Here is a 15,110-nt window from a genome sequence, read left to right as displayed (position 1 = left end):
CGGTCTCATTTGCAGTCCCTTGGGGGCTGCAGGTGGCGATGACTCAGTGCCAGGAGAAAGCCAGGCCCTGGGTTCCATCTCCCCCCCCCCTTCAGGGCATGCGGAGAGGTGGCAGAAAAAGATCTCTGGCTCAGAGGATTCCAGTTGGTGGCTGCAGATAATATTTTGGTTTTCTTTGGGCGAGATTCCAACCCTTTGTTTAGGACATGGCTTTCAGTTACATCCTTAGCACTGGATCTGGTGTTAGGTTGGAGTCATTTCAAGGAAGATTATCAAAGCCACTCCGGCACTGCTTTGTTTGGGCTATCGAGCTCACATGTACATCTGCATTGGTGAGCCCACATGTACGTCTGCATTGGTGAGCTCACATGTATGTCTGCATTGGCGAGCTCACATGTACGTCTGCATTGGTGAGATTCTCATCTCCTATTTGAACTCTGATGCTTCAACTCCATTTCCGTGGTTTTACATCAGGCTTTTTAATTATAGTAGCATGTTTAACTCATTAGCAATATACCATGATTTACTAAAATATACTTAAGTGGACTTTAACTCATGAAATTTTCCCTCTAGCTTTGGCCATTATAGAATGTTTCCAGTGTTTAACTGGTAGAAAGGATCTCCCTGTCCCTCTTTCTTCCCGTACGGGGGATTGCAGGTGGATGCACTGAGCCTGGCTTTTCAATGCAGGTTCTGCAGATCACATTCAGGTTCTCATTCTTGTACCACAAGTGCTTTGCCTGTTGACCTGTCCCCTGCAGCAAGCATTTTTACCCCAGTACGAGACTTCCCTTGATGTCACTTTCCCAGAGGGGAGGGTTTAAACGCCTTCCTGGCTCCAGGGCTGTGGCCATCTTCAAGCAGTGTTCTCTCTCTTGGCCTCTGTGCCAGACAGGTGAGGGATCCAAAAGGTAATTTCCCCATCTTTAATGCACAGAAAGGAAGATATCATGTTGGGTGGCTGCCTTTTGAGGTTCCGTCTCTTTATGGCTTGAATGACTGTCTGTCCATCTGGTGGGAGCTTCAGAGGAAAAATAGAACAACTGTCTAGCAGCCCTTTTAGCTTCTGAAGTTGCCCCCTCATTTCCAGCAAAGCCAAATGCCGGCCCATGGGGTACCACCAGGGCCCTCCCCCTTGACAGTCAGGCTGCTCCCCTCAGATCTGACGTCACCAGTCCCCAAAGATGGTATGTGTGTTCACAGCAGTGAGATTTTGGCTTGCGCCGAGCTCTCTTAGGGAATAAGTAGGAAAACAAGACAGTCGCCCGTCATTGGGAACTGTCTCAGGGTTTCTGTTGCTGAGAAGAGACCACAGAAACTCTTATAAAGCTGGCTTCCAGTTTCAGAGGTTTGGCCCATTACCATCATGGTGGGAAGCATGAAGCATGTGGGCAGACATGGTGCTGGACAGATGCTGAGAGCCCCGCATCTGGACCCCCAGGCAGCAGGAAGGACAGTGACACACTGGCCAGGCTTGACCTTGTGAGACCTCAAAGCCCATCCCCTAGCGACTCACTTCCTCCATCAAGGCCACACCTCCTATCAGCGCCACTCCCTGTGGGCCTGGGGCTGGGGTGGGGGTTTCCCCAAACCACCACAGGAACCACGATCAATCACCATGATCAGTCGTCTCTCGTGCAACATTTAGCCGGGGCTGGACCACACCCTCATCCTTTTCATAGGGCCCTTTGTTTAGGACTCACAACAGTGTTAGGAGAGAAGGCACATACACGTCTTGTTGTGAACTCATGGAGGTTAGTTTGCAGCTGGAAGTTCTTGTCCCACCAGGTCCTGCTGAGCTCTAGCCCCAAATGAGACACACCGGTGCTAGATTAATTATAGAGCTGTTGGCCAATGGCTTGCGCTTCTTGTTGGCTAGCTCTGTTTTAATTGTTAGCCCGTTTCTGTAAGGCGTACGGTTTTTCTGCCCGCCGCCTGTACACCAGATATTGCGGTAAATAAGGATCAGGATAAACAAATAGGCCGAATAGATGTTTATTCAGGGAGAAATAACTTACAACCTAGACAGATGAACATCAGGAAATTCAACCCGATCCTCTCCTGTCTGAGTCAAGCCAGCAAGAGAGCCTCTCCTGGCCCCCTCCGACCTCCTTCCTCAGGTCACCTCCGCCCATCGCTCCACCCCCAATGGGCGTGGTCAGTGCCACAGAAGGACTATCTCACTACACATTTCTATTAATCTAAGTGTTTCCATGGACCTGTTACTCCTTCCTGGGCTACATGGTGTCTCCTCTGGCGCCTCTCTGCCTGTCTTTCCCAGAATTCTCCTGGCCCCACCTATTTTCCTGCCTCTATTGGCCAAACAGTGTTTTACTCATCAACCAATAAGAGAAGCAGATATAAGAAGGACGCCCCCCCCCATCATGAGTGCGCTAGGGTTTTGTAATAAATGAGCACAAACCCGGTGGCTCAAAACAACAGAAATCTGTCCTCCCAGGCTCTGGAGAGTTGACATGTAAATCAAGGACTAAGTTGGCCATATTCCCCTTGAAGGGTTATCTAGGGGAGGAAACTTGACCCGCACTACACCGCAGCTTCCGGCCACTCCTGGCAACCCTTGGCATTCCTTGTCTTGTCGTTGTGCCCTTCCAGTGCCTTTGGCCACCTTCTTACGGCCCTCTTCCCTGTGCGCATCTGTCTTCTTCTCTCATTGGGATGCAAGTCATGTGACTTGGGGCCCATCCTAATCCACTATGACCTTCTTCCCATGGAACTATAATTATGTTAGCAAAAACTCCATTTTCAAACAAACTTACATTTTCAGGTTCTGTGATATGAATTGGGGTCGGGGCACAATTCCACCCCACAGCACCGTGTTTTCCTGCCCTCCGAGATAGAGACCAAGGAGAAAGGAGAAGCCTGTGTGTGTGTGTGTGTGTGTGTGTGTGAGTGTGTGTGAGTGTGTGTGGTGTGTGAGTGTGTGTGAGTGTGTGTGGTGTGTGAATGTGTGTGAGTGTGTGTGAGTGTATGTGTGGTGTGTGTGAGTGTGTGTGAGTGTATGTGTGGTGTGTGTGAGTGTGTATGTGTGTGTGAGTGTATGTGTGAGTGTGTGTGAGTGTATTGTGGTGTGTGTGAGTGTGTGAGAGTGTGAGAGTGAGTGTGTGAGTGTATTGTGTGTGAGTGTGTGTGAGTGTATGTGTGTGAGTGTGAGAGTGTGTGAGTGTGTGTGTGTGTGTGTGTGTGTGTGTGTGTGTGTGGTCAGGGTCTTGAGAAAAACAGAGGTGACAGTCCCCTTGATGCTCACAGGGGCTGTGTGGCAGGAGGGATGGTGTCCCCAAGCAAGAGACTAGCTTGGTGATGCATCTGGCCCCATATCCTCATGCAGCTGCCTGTACAGGACTGAATACAGAGAGCCACAGGTTTGGACCTTGCCGCCCCCCCCCCCCAGCTGCAGGAGCACCAGCAAAGGATACTCAAAGGGCTTCTTATCGCTGAGGGCCTCGGCGTCACTTGTCTGTGAGTGTGGGGGAAGCCCGGAGGCCGACACCGACGTGTCCAAGTTGCAGAGTCAAACTTGGAGCACCAGACACCAGGAAGAAAGTATGCTGGCGTGTTATCTGCAGCCTGCAAAATATATTCATAGGCGTTCCAGAAAACTGCAGGGTAGGGGGTGAATTCCCGAGCAGTAAGGCAGTAACTGAAAACTGCTCAAGGCTGGGAATGCCTTCTGCGTGATGGGTGCAAGATATGTGTTGCAATGCTGTCTGTTTTGTCTCATCGGAAGGGATAAAGTGAATTTATAGGGGCTTTCCTGGGTCAGCTGCCAGCTCCGGTTCTGTGAGCCACTTTTCCTCAGAGACTTGAGTTTTCCACTATAAATCCTACCACTGTGGGGCTTCGGAGTTACTTACGGTTAGGTTTGGGATGTGGGCTGCCTCCTTCACCCCAGGCAGTCATGCTTTCTACTTTATGGTTAGCCTAAAGCAGCCAAGCCCCATTACTTCTGTTAGCAAGAAAAGGCTTCTAAGAAATTAAAGCCCCCAAGTCCACAGCCTACCTCTAAGAATCTAAGTAAATCCTACCAGTTAACATCTAGCATGGCCTTTGATTAATAGTTAGCCTTTAAGAAACTTTTTACCTGGCTTTAAATAATTTAAATTGTGTTTAAATTTTAAAGTCCTTTTTGAATACTCCAGTTCCCTGACAGTTCAAATTTAGAAAGATTTTTTTAACTTACACCAGGACAAAAATTACGGTTCGATTAAATGTTCCATCTTGGTATTGCTAGATGGATCTCCTCAAATGGAATAAAGCCTTGAAAATATTAATACTCCCAGTCCTATCCTGAAAACATTCTTTTGGGGGAATAGCTTTATTGAGCTTTGAATGTATGCATAAGTTTTACTTGTTTTGAATGTAGTGTTCTAGGAACCGGGCCATATTAACAGAGCTCTGCAGATTCCCCCATAGTCCAATTTAATGCGTTCTCCATCATGCTAAAAAGAAGCCCAAGCCCCTGCTGGCACTCCTGGTCCCCGGCCCTGGCCTTCCGTAGACACAGAGCCACTCTCTGGCTGTAGATTTCCTTCTTTTGCACATACATAATCTCTAATCATTTGAAACCATCCTTGGTTGTAAGTTTTTTTTTTTTTTTTAATGGTATTTTAGGCCGTTTTGGAGTCACATTTTGAAGCCATTCTGAGGGTGACAGCCCCACTGTGGGCTGTTGCAGGTGATGACAGAACTTGTCCCTGGCTGCCCAGGTCACATATACTTTCACTGAGGCCAATCCCACCTCCCCAGTCCTTGGCCTGCCTCCCAGGCTCACAGCAGCTTAGGAGAAAGCTGAAGGGTCCAGCTTGGCCTGGGGCCTATTCTAGATAGTCACTCTGAGGTGGCCATCTACTGTCCCCAGTAGAACTCGACACACCACGGTTCTAGCCACAGCTCATGGACAGTTTCCCCTGGCCATCCATTTCCGCATGCCTGGGTGTCCCTCTTTAACGTCTGCTGCCTCTTCTCTGCCACCCCTGTCCCCTCTGCTGTGCTCTCCATAGGTGGATGGCACACTCGGATCATTTTCTGAGCTGTGTGTCTTAGCCCGAAACAATCAACCACGGACTGTGTACCATCTAAACAACGGGTTTCTTTCCTGCGGGTTAGCCTGCTTCCAGCTTCACAGCTGCATGTGTCCTGTGTCCACCAGCGGTCAAATGTCACTTTTATTCAGACAGTAAAACCCTGCTCTAAGGGCTCTGTCCCCCTGTCTGAATCACCTCCCAAACAACCGCGGCCCCAGCTGTCAGTATACGGATCTGAGGGGTGTACAAACCTTCTTCCCGTTGTGCTTGCCACCCTGCCAGTTTGGCCCCATCACACCCAGTTCCGAAGATTCTCCCTCAGCTCTTCACGGCCACCCCAGTGCTTTCGTGAAAGTCCCCTCCCCGGCCGTCCCCACCCCCGCCCCGCCCCGAGTTAAGGCTTTAATAAGTGGTGTTCCTTGGGCAGGGCCCTGTGCTGTTTGACGTAGACATCGCTTCCCACTTACTCATACTGCTGCTGAGGGACCAGGACCCCAGGAATGGGGGGAGGGGATTGCAGAAGGGCACAGCTTTGATGAATCCATTCAGTGGCCATTCTAATCTGGCAGTGAGTATTTGAATGAGTGAGTCTATTCTTCCACGGTGGTTACTGGGGCCCCTGGGAAGGCTTCCAGGTCAGTGAAACTCCTGATAGATGAACTCTATTGTTCGTCGTCTTTCCCGTGATGCTGTGATTACTGAATTCTTAGATTTATAATCGTGACCTTCAGCAGCTAAGAGTTCTATTCAGTGTGGTCCTTGCTTATGACCTTAAATATTAATGGACAGATAAGAGAACTGGCTGTGAGAAAGACTCGAGTGTCCAAATCTGTGCACCTGAGGGGGGCAGGTGGTGGGTTTGTGTTTATTAGGTAGTTATGGAGCCCACTGGCCGTACCCGGCAGTTCTGCGGGCACCTTCTCATGTTAACTTTTCATGATGCCTTTGCCTGTTTGTTTTAGGTCTCCCCCAACTAACTCCCCCTCTCCCTCCCCTCCTCCCTCTGTATGTCTGTGTGTGTGTTCACATGTATGCACTTGTGGAGGTGTGCATGAAAGCCAAAGGGCGTCCTTTGCCACAGGCCTCTCAGTAGCCTGGAGGTCACTCATTAGGTTAGATTGTCTGACCGTGAGCTCGCTCCCTGCCTCCTCTCTTCAGAGCTGACGACAGGTGTGTACCAGCAAGCCTGACATTTTTTCTGTGGGTTCTGGAGATCTAACTCGGTCGGTCCTTATACCCACATTTACTAACCTAGATCTGCCTTAACTATGTTGGCTAAGAAGGCCAAAATAACCATCTTGAAGGCGAACTACGCCATGGAGAGGGGTCTGTTAGCAACAGCCTCCCTAACTTTTCTGCCTCATTCTCCAACTTTTAGTTAGGGCTTTGGTGCCATGTGCATCTGTAGAAGTGATGCCATTGGCTAAATCCTTGGATAGCCTCTTGTTTCATTTTTGTTCATGCCACACGTATGCATCAAGAAACTCCTGCGGATTTGCAGAGGGACAGTGACATCTTCTGTGGAACCTGGCTATGGGGGATGAGATCTGGATGGACAAGACCATCCTAGGCCAGTTCTGCAGTCCCCTGTGTAACAGGCCATTCTGTCCTCCACTGGCCCACTTTTGTCCTCTGAGAAGTGGCCAGATGGCGTCTGAGAGCCCCTCAGACTCGGAACAAATTGGGTTAGAAGCCCCAAGGATTCTTTGAGGTCAGATGTAAGCTCTCAGACACGAGTCTCTGGGGATGTTTCCACTATTGATGGCCTGGGTACAGATGTGGGTTTTGTGAGGATTTATGGACTCTGTTTACCACCCACATCCGTGGGAACTGCCTAGGACGGTGGGTTCCTTTTGGATATTTGTATAGACTTATTAGCTGGTCAGTCTTTCATTCTCTTGAAAATTAATTAACTAATTGTGTGTGGGCGTGTGCCTGTGAATGTGACCATCAGAGGAAATAGTGCACGAGGCTAGTCTCTTCTGCTCTGTGGGGCTCCACTGAACCATCTTCTGGGCCAGCTGCCCATCCTTTATCCAAAGAGCCTGAAATCTGAACTCTAAACTCTGAAGTGTTTGGAGCCCTGTGATGTCCCACATAGGGGCCTTCTGCACAGGGAAGGCTGTTGTCACACTTATAAATAGCACACAGGCCCCTTTGGCTTGTGTGGCCTGGGGTGCCAACGTCAGTTCACATGGCGCCCCATGAAGTCACAGGGAAGGGGCCTGAGCTGCAGGCCCCACACATCCAGGCTTCTTAAAGACTTGTTTTAGAAAAATAAACCAATTAAATAATACTGCCCCCTGTAAAAGCAGGCTTTTAATGGGTTGCACGGTAGGGGCGTCCAGTGTGGCAGATCCCGATGAATTTGTCTGCTGCCGTTCGGGGACTCAATCTTGTGTGACGTGGGCACGGTTTCACACGTCTTATGGCCGTGTTCTCCCCTCCAAGTGCTTGCTAGGCCATTGTACAGATGGAGGACCTGTGTGCCCTCAACAGTTTACCTCCTTTTTGGTGGAAATGAAAAAAAAAAATGAAGTCATAAATTAAAGAAAAACACAAAGTAGAATTTCTCTCTCACTTTCCTGGGGCAGCCATGGAGGAACAAAGAGGCAGTGTTTTTTTTTCCCCGGACAGACTAATCAAATTCTAATGGCTTTTATGTGTTGACTTTTGCTCTAAGATCGCCCTTCCCTTGGGAAGGCGGCTGGACTTGCAGGGCCTGTGCAGAGCTTGTCTTGGAACCCCAGGCTCCAGGGCAGAGATCACCAAACTCCAGCCTCAGGGAAAACCCTGCCTACTGCCTATTTTTGTTAAGCCATTACAATGTAACAACAGAAGAGTCACATTTCCTATCAGGAAGATTCAGCGAGTGAGTGTGCGATTCCTGTCGCCCGTTGTACGATGACACATAGCTAAGTGCCACTTGTCCTTTCCAGAAAAGGCTTGCCAGCCTCCCCTTAGGCAGCCAAGAAAAAGGAGAGAGGGCGCAGAGCCTTTCCTCCCAGGAACCTATGCTTTTCCCTCAGGGTCTCCCCAGGTTCAAAGGGAGGAGTCAAGCTTCCAGAAGTTACCTGTTACACATGAAAATTACTCTTCACAGCGTGCGTGCATGTGTGTGTGCGTGTGTGTGTGTGTGTGTGTGTGCACACGTGCGTGCGTGCAGAGGCCAGAGATTGTTGGCAAGCATTATTTTCTGAGGCAGGGCCTCTCATTGAACCTGGAGCTTGGCGCCTTCAGCTAGTTAGTTGACCGATGCGTTTCAGGGTTCTCCATTCTGTTTCTCCAGGGCTTGGGCTATCTAATTTTGGACATACGCCATTGTGTTTGTTTTTTCATGTGGGCTCTGGGGGATGGAAACTCAGGCCTGTGTGCTTCCATGGCAATGACTCTGCCAAAGGAACATCTCCCAGGCTCCAGGCTCTTCACTCCAGCCGCCTCAGGCTGACATCTGAACAGCAGCCCCCTTCATCCAGCCCTCTTATCTTGATTGAAGTGTGGTCAACTCCCTCTCGGCCCCTGTGCTAGTTCAGGAAGAGAGGTATTCCCATCTTTCTCCCAGAAGCCAAGCAGCCCTGATCGTAATCTAGTGTACATCTAGAATAGCTCCAGGAACTGCCGACATTTACACAGTCTGCATCGTAACCCGAGATTCACAACCAACCCAGAGAGGTTCCCTTGCAGCTCCCTTACACAGGTGAGGAAAAGACAGGGAAGACAGACGGTTTGTCTAAGGTCTCACAACTGGTGTACGTTAGAGCCATCGTTCAAATCCAGGCTGTGTCCCAGGGGACGAGGGACTGTGCACTGGGCCACCACCTCATATCAGGACGTCTGGGAGGCTGTGCTAGTCTTGTTCCATTCCCCTTCATTACAGAGATACTCCGTGATGAGCAGTTAGATGTCAAACAAAGCCCGAGTTCATTTGAGCTTCCTCCCTCCCTCCTTTTCCTCCCTCTCTCCTTTCCCTCCCTCTGTCCTTAGTTAGGTGTTGGTGTTGATGGTGCATGGATTTAGGGGAGAACGAAGAAAGAAAAGGTTCATTTATATTCATAGGGATTCTTGGCCCCCTCACTGCGGAAGGGTGAAGAGTTCTAATTCTCCTATCAGTTATACGTGCTGGCTCTTTCTAGAACCACAGACCTTCATCCTTTCTGCCTCAAGTTGGTATTGCGGAAGCCAGGGCTTCTGACCTACTGCGGATGGAACCCCCTGGGAAATGGCTCACCCCATTGTCAGGAGCCCAGGAAGAGGCATTGTCCCAGGTGTTGACTGCGTGCTGTATGGTAGGCATCAGTCAGCATCGAAGTGTGTGCGATTACCATGGAGATGAAAGTTCTGTCAAAGTGACACCATCTTAGAAATGTCACAGAGCTGCTACAGCAAGCTCCTCCCGGGTCTGCGGTGGCACTCGTGTAAGCACACGCTTCTATAAAAGCACAGCATGTCCCCATCGGGGACAGGGTGTGACGGCAGACAATGTGAGCAGCCGCACTGCTGGTCTGTGTTTCTGTTCTCCAGGCTTCCTTATCTTACTTTAGAATGTATTTCTTCTTACGAGGATGCTGCAGTGCCCAATCTCAGTTGCCAGCCTGACGTGCCCAGAAGGAGGGAACCTCAGTTGAGGAGCTGCCTCCCTCAGTTTGGGCTGGAAATGTGTGAGGGACATTTTTCTTGATTGCTAACTGATGATGGCGTGCCCAGCTTACCGTGGATGGTGCCACCCCTGGGCAGCTCGTCCTGGGTGGTATAAGAAAGCAGACTGAGTGAACCATGAAGAACAAAGACAGTCAGCATCATCCCTTCATGGTTCTTCGTCAGTTCCCGCCTCCCGGTTCCTGTCTAGGGTGCCTGCTCTGCCTTTCCCTCCATGATTAGCTGTGAGCTGTGAGGCAGACCCTCCCCTCTCCTATCCAGGTGGTTTTGATTCTGGCGTTTATCACAGCAACAGAAAACAAACTAGGATGGATGGTTCCGGTGAAAGTCTTCCGTGTCCTGCCTCGGCAGCCTCACACAGGGCCCCTGGGAACAACTGTCTCGAGCCTTCGCGGTGTACGTGACCGTGTGCTCAGACCACAGCTCTGCTGCTGGGTGATGTGAGGCTGTGTCACCACACCCAGGGCAGACACATTTGTTTCCTTGGGCACTCGGACGGTGCCTTCTGTGTTGTAGCTCTGTGTGCTGTGGAAAGCGATTTAGTGTGGTCTGTGTTGTGGGTGCGGACACCTGAATGCTGTTGCAGCGGTGGTGGTGGTGGGACAGTGGTGGGCTCTGTTTGGCGGAAGCTTGGCTTTCCTCCTTTGCATTCTGCCTCCTCATCCCTCCCAGATGTCTGTCCCTCTAGCGGATGGACAGCAAACCTGTTTTCTGACGGACTTCACTTTCTCTCCTCAGTCATGCGGAGGAATCCCTTCGGTATGGACATCTGCTGCCGGAAGGGATCTCGGAGTCCTCTACAAGAGCTCTACAACCCCATCCAGGTAGGACCTCTCTGCTCTCAGTGTGTTCTGGGGATTTTTAAATGCCCTCCACGTCCTGACATTTTACCTCCAGCGATTGCCTCCATGTTCAGCATCCTTAATCTGAAGTCCAAAATACTGTCAAACCCAAAACTTTTTGAGTAGCAACATTTCAGCACAAACAGAACATTCCACGTCTGACCTTATACAGTGGGTCACAGTCAAAATGCAGATGCACCAAAAAACTGTATGACATTATCTCCAAGCTCTGTGTGTGAAACAGGGGTGAACCTTCTGCTTAGACTTGGCTCCTACCCCAAGGTATTTCACTGCGTATGAACTAATATTCCAAAAGTCCGGGGGGGGGGCACAAATCTGAAGCATTTCTCATTTTGCATTTTCATAAATGTAATCCAGGAACATGTTAGAAGCTATGGGAAAATCAGTTTAGAGGAAGTGTGGGGATTTGTGTGGGACTGTGCTTTTGACCGTCCTGGGGCTCGGGCCTCTGAGGTTACATAGTCCCAGTTCCTAGTGATGGGACTCCGAAATTTAAGAGCCACCAAGCATGGGAAGCTTGGCACTCCCAGAAGGGCATGATCATGGATAAATTCACCACCCGCATCCCACATCGGAGTACTGAGACCCAGTGACAGCCTACATGCCATACTCTCTACAGCAGGATGTAAAGAGGCCATACTATCTTTCTGGCTCTTTAGCAGCAAGCCTGGTGTTGAGGGCAATAGAAAGCTGGGTTTAGGGCAACTTGGTGTTTCATGGGAAGTGAGGGGCATTCGGGAGGCCTTGTCACCATAGCAACAGTTGCAAGTCACTTCAGTCTGAATGTGGGCTGGTCCTCCCGCGGGGATATCAGTTGGTTGGCTGTTTCTGGCACTGGGAGCTGGTGGCTGAGCAGTGAGCCAGCTGCCGAGAAGTGCATGTGTGTGGGAGGTGGGAGGTGGCCTGGTTTTACCCTCAGGGCTTTCTCCAGTGCCGAAGTCTCAGCTTTGGATTTCCATAGTCCACGGTGCCTGGTGGGAGAAGATGACAAATTCTTAGAGTCATCTCTGTTCCACTCTCTCTAGTGCTGGGGACTAGAGTCTGGATCCTCATGGTGGCCAGTGATGTCCTCTTTATTTCTGTCTTGGGGCTGTAGGTGTGACTTGGCCGGAGCAGACAGGTTTTACAAGCTGCCTCCTGGGGTTTCCCTGCTGCCCCTCGCTGAGACTCAACAGGGATTTGATTCTTGAGTCTCCTTTGGCAGTGACCTGGCCTGTCTACACTGCTATCTTCAGGACAGAGGGCCGTGGGCAGAGGGTAGAAAGCCCATGGGCTGAGTCATGCCTACTTTTTATCTCCAGTGCCTAACACTACACCTGGTTGGTGTCAGGGGCCCCCAAATGTTTGTGACTTTTGAAAGGGTGCAAGCCAGAAAGTCCTTGCCAGATGTCAGTTTTCCATCTTAAACACCTCTCTGGGACGCCGGGACCACAGCTCTGTATGGGATTTTGTCCCTGACTTCAGAGTCAGACTTGGTGTCATCGTTTCCTAGCCGTGTGACTTTGGGCAGGCTACATAACCACCACCCTGAGACTGCTATCTGTCTGTTATAATCTACCAAGTCCTGACTGCAGGCAGTGGTGTGGTGACTCCCTGCTGCCCGCCCTCCTTGACCATGTGAGGGAGGGAGCGGACGTAGAGGGACTTGTGCTGTCCCAGGACCGGTGTGCGTGACCCTGTACGCTGTCTTGGCAGGCCAGTCAGAGGAGAGGTCTCATCTAGAGGTAGTGGAGTTGAGTGTTGTTTCAGTGAGGAGTACATCTAGCCCTGGCCTAAACCTTGGGATGTCTGGGATGTGACCCCCGCTGTCACAAGGGAGGTCATTGGTAGGTGAGTCACTGTCCTTCTCGGATGTCCTGAGCACATTGTCTAGCCTCTCCGGCCCTTACAGGCAAACATTGTTTCAGGAAAATCACCCCATTTCCTGGGGATGTAGTCCAGGGAAAATTTTTTTTTCTGGGCCTAACTTCCTTTACAAGTGGCAGTTATGCCCATTTCTGGGCAAAGTTCTTAAGTGGGGCTCTGTTTTTGGAGAAGCAGCCCTGGTTAGTGGTGACCTGTGGGATTAAAAGGAGGGGCCAAGCTCTCTGAGGAGCATCCTGAGTCATCTCCGTGCTGGACGCTGGATTGTGCTCTCCTGCACTTCTCATATTTTCCTCCTAGCTAAGCTGCTGAGCCTGGAATGGTGTAGCCACCAAGGCAAGTGACAAACTCTGTGATTGCTCTAACCCGAACTGCTCTTGTAAATACTGTTTGCATCGTTTTTGTTAATTGCCTATTTGGGCTTAATACAGGATGGTAAAAACAGAGGACATACATACATACATACATACATACATACATACATACATACATACATATAGAGAGAGATTGAGAGAAACTTACCTTTAGCAAGAAGGCATCTTCTTGGTTACCTTAGATAAATAGCCTAGATCAGATGCCTTCTGGATCTTGGATTCTTCTCACTGGATTTACATGTGAGCTCTAAGATATGTGGTACTTCCCCTTTTATGGACAGGGAACTGAAGCTAACAATTGCATGATTTATTCAATCCCAGTTAACTAGTAGGAAGCACTGAGGATTCAGCCACAGAAGGAACGCTACCAATCTGGGCAGATAAGACTCACAGTTACTAGTGACTGTCACCATCAAAGTCCCCTCAGCAGGAACCACCCTCCCCCAAACAGCTGTACAAGCAACGAAGTCTTCAGTGGGTAAAGACCCACTCCAGCCTTGCGAACTTTGGCTCTTAATCTGACTTCTGTGTCCAGGGTCTTTTTATTTCTAGCACACTTGAAAACCCCAAACCATCCAAAGGACAATTGGTGAAGAAAAAGAAAAAAAAAATCTTTGCAGTTGATATTCTTAGCAAAATAGCACTGTAGTGTCTTATAATTTTCCTGGGTTGCTGCTGTCTCCCTGGCCCCAAAATAAAACATAATTGCTGATTGGATCCGCTGGCACCGAGTCACCGAAAGTTCAGGAGTTGCCAACCACATGCTCGTGGGCCGAGCCATCTGCAGGCCGCCCCGGCTCAGTGCAGACCCACAGGGCAGAACACTGCTCTCAGCTGGGTGAGAGGGTGTAATTGTCCCTGAATGCCAGAGAGGGTGAGACAGCTTGTCTCCCTGCCTCCCCACCTCCTGGCCTCTCCTGGGTCCCCTCAGTCCTTGGTCTTTGCACTGCCATTCTTGCGGTTTGGCCCTGCCCAGATGCAGCTTTCTTTAGCGTGTGTGCCCTGCCCTGTCGTTAGAATGTTTGGGGGGCAGGATGCACGGCTGAGTGCTGACCATGAACTTGGGAGCAGCACAGCTAAGTCTGCACGGGGCATGGCAGACGGCATGGGTGTCAGGCTTTCTATGTTCCTGGGTCCTGGTGTCCGGGGACACCTGTGGGGGGGGGAGGGGGTGTCACGTATTGCTGAATTTGGCTGAAGCTGAGGTCCGGCTCCTTCTGGCACAGGATAGTCTCTTGGTGTGCTAAAGTGAACTTACTTTTTCTCCAAGACAAACAGGATGAAGGATGGAGTGAAGGGGGGGGGGCAGGAAGGGGAAAGGAGAAAGAAGGAGACTCACCCAACGTGTAATACACATCTGTGATTATTCTAGACGTTTCCCAAACATGTGTCATGATCTTGCTGTTCTCACGTTGGGGATGGAACCCAAGACTGTGCACATACCGAATAGCCACCGCCCAACCCCTCACTGAGCCCTCAGATTAAGATCTCTGGTAACCCCATTTTCCAACCTGTAACTGAGGTTGAACAGCGAGCGTGCCAAGAGCGAATACCGCTAAATGACAGAACTGGGTCTTTCTGACCCGGCTAGCCTGCAGGAGCGGCCCTAGAACTTCCTTTCCTCCACGCAGATGGCAGCTTCCAGGAGGGTCTCTTTAAAAAGTCAAGGTGAGGCATGGGCCCACCTTGGGCGTGTGCCCTTGGTCCCAGGTACAAAGCCCTCAGTCCTGGAAGCAGTGGTGGCTGGCAGCTTTCTTCCTCCCAGAGCCTGATGTCTGGCCACGGCAGCTCCGGAGAGGACTTTGTGTGTGGCTGGAACTGTTAAGCAGGCGTCACCTCCAAGAACTCTTGTTGGATGGTGATTCTCACTCCTTAGTGGAGTCCATTCAGTAACAGTCCACAGAGGCTACGTGGTCCAGGGATGGAGGGGACTGTGGGAGTGTCCCTCACCCCACCCGGGTGGCATTTCCCACAGTGCTATTGTGCTGCCTCTGCCTAAGAGTAAACAGAGAGGAGAAGACGGGAACTGGGAACACCTCAGCAGAAAGCTCTCACAGAGGATGAGGGAGATGTCTGTGTGAGCACCCCTCCGCCAAGTTCTGCGTGCAGTGGGTCCTCTGCAGAGGAGGCAGCCCTTGAGCCAGGCCTTTGAAGACACATTAGGATCAGATAGCGTTGCGGACGACAAGAACCAACAGCAGAGTGAGAGCCACCGTCACAGAGAAAGGGAATGGCCTGGAGTCAGGGTGCTGCTGGGGCCTGGCTGGAGGGGACAGAAGTGTGATGTCCCAGGTAGATTGGTCATATCCCTC

At 50.5% G+C, this 15,110-nt stretch overlaps 1 protein-coding gene across 2 annotated transcripts in view; it reads left to right on the top strand.

Annotated features, from left to right (window-relative positions):
• The window catches only part of Chst11 (carbohydrate sulfotransferase 11), a 179,166-nt gene that overhangs the window by 80,625 nt on the left and 83,431 nt on the right, over positions 1-15,110 (top strand). For both annotated transcript variants that reach the window (XM_051206201.1, XM_051206200.1), the window contains exon 2: positions 10,437-10,522. In XM_051206201.1, coding sequence (XP_051062158.1) covers positions 10,437-10,522 — 86 coding nt within the window. The remainder of the gene's footprint in view (positions 1-10,436; positions 10,523-15,110) is intronic.

The sequence above is a fragment of the Phodopus roborovskii genome, unplaced genomic scaffold (assembly GCF_943737965.1).
Source record: "Phodopus roborovskii unplaced genomic scaffold, PHOROB, whole genome shotgun sequence".
Lineage (NCBI taxonomy): Eukaryota > Metazoa > Chordata > Mammalia > Rodentia > Cricetidae > Phodopus > Phodopus roborovskii.
The sequence above is the reverse complement of the archived record's forward strand: the minus strand, read 5'-3'. Positions and strand labels throughout refer to the sequence as shown.